The sequence below is a fragment of the Poromitra crassiceps genome (assembly GCF_964638095.1).
Source record: "Poromitra crassiceps genome assembly, chromosome: 8".
NCBI lineage: Eukaryota > Metazoa > Chordata > Actinopteri > Beryciformes > Melamphaidae > Poromitra > Poromitra crassiceps.
The window spans coordinates 17293633-17300772 of NC_139629.1; the positions used below are offsets into that span (position 1 = coordinate 17293633).

A 7140-nucleotide genomic window follows, 5' to 3' on the forward strand; every position below is an offset into this window, starting at 1 on the left:
GTGTGGTAGCAGCGTGGGGCTGAGGACTACTGCACACTGTTACAGGTGTGGTAGCAGCGAGCACTTTCTGGCTGGTTGTCGGGTGAGAGGACAGAGACAGTTTGAAGGGGATCATTTAAACGGGGACAGGTCGCTCGCACGGGACAGGGAGTGACCAGTCACACAGCAGGGTCCCAGCACTGTGCACACTGTGGGCAGAAGGGCGAGGGGGTAAGACTTAAGCAATGTGCATCATGTAAGAACGTTTTCTATTGTTCAAGACCGTGTCAAATTGATAATTGGATTGAACATAGAAAAGAATGTCCACCGCCCTCATGTATGACTCTGAAAACTACCCGAAAAAGAGGAAAACAAGCTAAAACAGCTCCACTGGTAGGAAAAAAATATGTGATTGACTGTGTCATGCAAGGTGAACATATTCAGGCGTTGTGGGACTCAGGCTCCCAAGTGACGATAATTGATGAGCTATGGAAAGACGTGCATTTACCAGACATAAGATTAAGAGACATTTCTGAAATTCTGGACACAGCAAACACTCTAGACATAGTAGCAGCAAATGGGGAGAAAATGCCATATGCAGGTTGGGTGGAGGTAACATTTAGATTAGCTACGGGGGGGGGGGGGCACCCACCACAGAAGTTATCGTCCCCACCCTTGTAATGATGGGTAACACTCTGGCTCAACCGATTATTGGTTCTAACGTCATTGGGCTCATTATTGACAGTGAAATGAAACAGTCTAACACTGCTGAAGGGGAATGTCTAAGTGATACAGTGAGGGCTGTACTCCCTAATTTAGAGCCGGGTCTAGCCCAAGCCTTTGTAGAACACGTTAGTGCTGAGCAGACACTAAATGAGTATGTTGTTCAGACAAAGAAGGATAGAATAGACATACCCAAACACATGTCTGTTAAAGTTGAGTGCTATGTGCATATGCAGTCACCACATAAAGATAGCACATTGATCTTTGAGCCCGATGTGAACCCCCGCTGGACAGAGGGACTTGAATTCTGTGACACGCTCGTAGAAGTGATTAACGATAAAAAGCCCTCTATAACTGTAAGCGTGCAAAACCCTACAGACCATGACATAGTGTTAGCAGGGAGAACTGTGATCGGGACTGTTCAGTATATTCAGGCAGCGTACCCGGCCTCCATATTAGAGGGGTCTCGCCCTCCACCTCTAGCTAGGATGAATCACATTAAAATAGAAAATAATCAAACAACTGATAATGCCTGGGATCCGCCTGTAGATATTAACCACCTCAGTGATCCAGAGAGAGAGATAGCTTTCAAGATGTTGAGAGAGGAGTCAGCTTCCTTTTCAAAAACAGATGACGATATCGGCTGCATAGAAAAACTGCAACTTAGCATAACATTGAAAGACATTGAGCCAGTCGCAAAAACATATCTCTCTGTCCCTAAGCCCTTATACCGAGAAATGAAGGACTACCTGCGTGACCTCATCACACAGGGCTGGGTAGAGAAGTCTAATTCCCCGTATGCTTCACCAGTCGTTTGCGTTAGGAAAAAAGACGGCAGTCTACGACTGTGTATTGATTTTCGTGAAGTGAATAGAAAAACTCTCCCCGACCGCCAGCCCATTCCAAGAGTGCAGGACATCGACATCATGGATGGGCTAGGAGGAAACTCCTGGTTCTCACTCTTAGATCAAGGCAAAGCATATCATCAGGGCTTCATGTCAAAAGAGAGCAGACCCATGACCGCTTTCGTGACTCCATGGGGTCTGTATGAATGGATTAGAATCCCATTCGGCCTAATGAACGCTCCAGCTGCCTTCCAGCGCTGCATGGAGGAATGTTTAGAAGAATTAAGGGATGAGATTTGTATTCCATATTTAGATGACACCCTGGTCTTCAGTAGATCATTCGAGGATCACGTAGAGGATGTGAGAGCAGTGTTACAGCGGCTGCGGCGGCACGGAATAAAGCTGAAGCCTAGTAAATGTGAAGTGTTCCGGCGCGAAGTCCGCTACCTAGGACGGATCATATCTGCTGAGGGCAGTAAAATGGACCCTGCTGATACTTTTGCAGTGAGAGCTTTAAAGGAGAAGACACCAAAAACTGTGGGAGAGCTGAGGGCAGTCATGGGACTACTGAGCTACTACCGACAGTACATTAGAGACTTCTCCCGAAAAGCTGGACCTCTATATGCCCTGCTCGAAGCGGATCCTGGAGCTAGTAAACAGGACAGTAACATACGGATGAGGAAATTAAGAAAGAACAAAGGCACACCTTCAAATAAGCAAATTATATGGAGTGACAAACATCAACAGGTACTGGAGAAATTGATTGATTGCCTGGTTGAGCCCCCTATACTCGGATTCCCAGACTTCAACAAATCGTTCATCCTTCACACAGATGCCTCAAATCAAGGCCTAGGTGCCGTGTTGTGTCAAGAGCAAGAGGGAAAGCTACGTGTCATCGCTTATGCATCCCGCACACTAACCAAAGCCGAGAAAAATTATCATCTCCATTCAGGGAAACTCGAATTCCTAGCTCTGAAGTGGGCCGTTACTGAGCGGTTTCGTGATTATTTGATTAGTTCCTCTTGCACCAAAAGCAGCTAATCTCAAGCTCAGAGAGAGGATCAGATCATTGGCCCTGTCATAGACTGCAAACAGTCAGATAAAAGACCTGTGGGACAGCAGCTGAAAGCATTCAGCGCACAGAGCAAGTGTTTACTCCGTGACTGGGGAAAGCTCAACTTGGATGGAGATGGGATACTTCACAGAAAGACTTCTATGAGAACACAACTTGTGCTGCCAGAGCAGTATAAGACAACAGTCTTGAAACAACTCCATGACCAAATGGGACATCAAGGTGTGGAACGCACAACATCACTCGTTCGAGATCGATTCTTCTGGCCGCACATGCAGAGAGAGATAGAGCACTACGTGTCTCAAGCCTGTGCCTGCTTAAAACAGAAAAAGCCCAGTAGAGAAACAAGAGCTCCTCTTACCTCCATTGTCACAACCCAACCATTTGAACTAGTATCCATTGACTTTTTGCATTTAGACAAGTGTAAAGGGGGATATGAATATATTTTGGTGATAGTCGATCATTACACACGCTTTTCACAGGCCTATGCCACAACATCCCAGCAAACATCGTCTTGACCGCGACGTCACCAGACGATAGAATTGTGGTTTGGCATCTACCATCTAAGTCTGACCTTCTCTCCACGTTCCTCCAAAGTAACGTTTAGACTGTCACTTCAAAACAAAAAATATTGATCTCATATTGCTTTGAAAACACCACATGTAGGTGTCTTTTGTGTTTTTGTTGAATAAAATGACATTTGATTGACAATTTACCTGTTGTGTGATCAGATAGTCATGCACTCCACCTGCAATGACGACTTTTATTGAACACCCTTTTCTTTTTTTAATATGAAAACACGTTTATGTCATATAAGTGCAAGTGTCTCTTGCTATGGGCTTGTATTTATCACAAACTTCCTGAATCCTGTGGTATTGTCCCATTTCTCTTGCCGTAACTAAACGCAGTGTTGTGGGTTTTGGATGCTGTCTGCTAAAGTCGCGTTGGTTACATTATCGTAAATGATATAATGTAACCTGTCTCATCGCTGGTTGAAATCATGAAACAGAATTAGCGAGGCAGCTAGCCTATCAATGCAACTTCCAGTAGAGACCGTCATGTCAAAATCCCAAGTGCTCAATGTTAAGTATCTCTATATATGACCAAATCCAAAGTATTTGTAACTAATTCCGTGGCCTAATGGATAAGACACATGACTGCGATGCGCAGGATCGAATCCCCCATGAGGTGCTATCTCTTTTATTTCGATGTAGCAAAAATCGTTGAATCTGGACACGTTGTGGGGAAGTAGAGGAATTACGTCGCTAAGATTTCCATTTGGGATATATAATTAGACCCTGACTAGATGTAGTGGTTTGACGTGCAGCAGACGGTCGTTATACGTGAAAATGTTTGCTGGGATCTAAAACTGCTAAAACTGTTAAAACGTTACAATAATGATTAATACCCCGTTAACGTTACTTGAGCTTACCTTTGATGAAATGTTGGCCGCAAAGAGCAAAGACGTGTGTACTTTGATGGTAGAAAAAAAAGCAATTTTTTTTGCCCTCGCCAGCGACTGAACCACGTCGCACAAATCCACAACCTCCTCCTTTCTTTCTCCAACGGGATTCTGTAAAACACAAGCCAGGCGTGTCTCCTCGTCGGTTTAGTGCAACCGATAGCACAAAAGGTAGGCTATCCGGCACTTTGGCTGAACAAACAGCGTGAGTCGACTCTCAGGCAACGGAATGAACAAGTTTTTTTTGACCGCCAGGTGGGCGTTCCCGGCAGCACGTAACGCCCCTTGAAAGCTATGAATAGGGGGGAAGTCTCGCGCTGCTCAGTCATTAAACTGAGACGCATGAGACCATGAGACGCAACACCGCTTCCATTTTCTTCTCTCGTTTATCCGCCCCTCTACAGGTAAGAAGTTAAGAACGTTGTCTGTCTGTAACATGTTTTGACGGTATATGCACGGTGTTTTATGCTCTCTGTGTTGCAAGGAACACGATGATTGTGAAATATCCGGGTTTAGACTGATCGTAACAACTTTATCAGTAGTAAAACATCAAAGGGTTTGCCGACTGCAGGACCGCGCTAATCAGTCACATAGTATCTGCACGTGTGTGAGTCACGTAGTATTCTTAGTTTGGGCCACATAGATACAACGTGATAGAGACGTTACGTGATTATCACAATGCAGCAGTAACGTAGGTTGTGACTCACGTGACAGTATTTATTGTGTATGATTAAAATACAGCAGTGATGTCAAGGTGTTTCAGGTCAATCGATACAGTGTTTGTTTCATGTCTGTATAGCTAGGCTACTACTGTATGTATGATACATTTAAAGAATAAGAATAATTGTACTTTAGTCTAAGTGAAGGACAGTGCCATTAATAATTTCATTTATGTTGTCGGTTTACTTTAAAGGTGCAATGCAGGTATTTCTGTGGTTTCTTAAAAAGACATTACATAGGATCTACTATTTGTCTAAAAGGCTAAAAGGATGTCGTTTATTGAAGACACAGTATATATTTACATGTGTGTTTTGATAAAAGAGATATATTTAACTATGTGTGTTTTGATAAGAGATATATATGTTTTCTTGTACTTTACTTTCAAAAGCTAAATGTTTATTGATTGTGATAACTTTACTGCTTTTAATTGTTTATTAAGTCATTAAACTGAGATGCAACACCGCTTCCATTTTCTTCTCTCGTTTATCCGCCCCTCTACAGGGGGCGTAACATTCGCTCTGCTCTTCGTGGACCGGATCGAGTCATGGGTCACCTCTATGAGTATGAGCACCGCGCTGGAGCCGCACGACGCTGGCATCGACCCCCTACAGAGCCTCCCTCTCCCTCCCACCAGACCCGAGGAGTTCCTGCTCATGCCCAGCCCGCTTGTCTGCCAGCGTGCCAAGCCATACCTCATCACCATGGTCACCTCGGCTCCTGCCAACCAGAGAGCACGCCAGGCTATAAGGGACACCTGGGGTGGGGAGGTGGAGGTGAGGGCCCGCCGGGTCATGACCTTGTTCATGGTGGGTGTGGCATCTGACCCAGGACTGGCCAAGCTGCTGATAGAGGAGGCCCGCGAGCGAGGAGACCTGATCCAGGGCCGTTTTGTGGACACCTACTCCAACCTGACGCTGAAGACCCTGTCCATGCTGGGCTGGGCCCGCAGGTTCTGCCCTCAGGCCCACTTCATGGCCAAAGTGGACGACGACGTCCTGTTCAACCCCAGTGCCCTGCTGCACTTCCTGAACAGGAGCCGAAACCCCTACGAACAAGGAGACCTGTACCTGGGCAGGGTGCATCTCCACGTGGCTCCCTCTGTCTTTCCAGACTATTGCAGTGGTACAGCCTACGTCTTGTCCTGCTCCACGTTGCTCAAAGTGTCTCTGGCAGCCGCTGCGTCGTCTCTATCCACGCCGCTGCCCCCCGAGGATGTGTTTGTGGGACTGTGTGCCCGTACGGCCGGGGTGCTGCCCTCGCACTGTCTGCTTTTTTCTGGTGGACCGGCTGTGCCGTACGGGCGCTGCTGCTATCAGGCCATGGTGTCCATCCATCACATCCCACCCAGGGAGATGCTGCGCTACTGGGCTGATGTGCATTCGCCACCCCGCTGCTCCTGGCTGAGCCTACGCGCTTCCTTGGGAGTCTGCAAAGTCAAGGCCATGATCGGGACAGCCTTGGGGCTGGAGCAGGAGCTGTGAGGGAGTGCAGACTGCCTTGGAGCAGGGGCTGTGAGGGAATGCCGACTGCCTTTTAGCAGGGGCTGTGAGGGGAGGAGCAGGGGCTGTGAGGGGAGTGCAGACTGTTAACAGTATCTTGCAATGTTACTGTTCCAAGTAGGCCTGTTCATCTGTGCCGTGTGTGCCAGTAGGCTACTGTTAATCAGCATATAAGCGGTATCTGAGGAATGTTTTTGTTTAGTCTACTGGAAGATTCAACTTGTTTTCGTTTTGTTAATCTTTATTAATCGATTTATTAATGATATTTTTCATTTTGTAAAATGATTTTTGTTCATGAGAAAGACCGGCTACCATTTATTTAAACATTTAGGGCGGTTATTTAGTAATATTCTTCATGTCGGCCATCTTTATTTGATTCTTATGTTGATTCCTATCCTCTGCTTTTCTCTGGTGGACCGGCTGTGCCTTCAGAATTTATTCTGCTGCTGTTGTCAGCAGTTGCATCGTCAATAAATACAAGGGAACCAGTTCCATTGACAGTCATACATGTCCACGCGTGGGCATGTATGACTGTTCATAGAACTGATTCCCTGCATTTATTGATGATGTGACTACTGACAACAGCAGCAGGATGAATTCTGACATGTTTCTAGCAATATTATCTGCTCATATTCAACCAAATGCTTCAGAACTCATTGGATGATTGTTAGTTTGTCCAATTACTTTTGGTCCCTTAAAAAGGGGGGGGCATATTTAGAAACTGTTGTAATTCCTACACTGTTCACCTGATTTAGATGTAAATACCCTCAAATTAAAGATGGAAATCTGCAGTTAAAGCACATCCTGATTGTTTAATTTCAAATCCATTGTGGTGGTGTA

General features: G+C 45.7%; 1 protein-coding gene across 1 annotated transcript; it reads left to right on the top strand.

Moving 5' to 3' along the window:
- Positions 1 to 1439: 1439 nt before the first annotated feature.
- On the top strand, positions 1440 to 6282 carry LOC310780517 (uncharacterized protein; the record flags this gene model as incomplete). The annotated part of the gene is made up of 2 exons (XM_083641083.1): positions 1440 to 2211; positions 5303 to 6282. 2 exons carry the CDS (start codon positions 1440 to 1442, stop codon positions 6280 to 6282), a joined length of 1752 nt encoding a protein of 583 aa, XP_083497209.1.
- Positions 6283 to 7140: the final 858 nt, after the last annotated feature.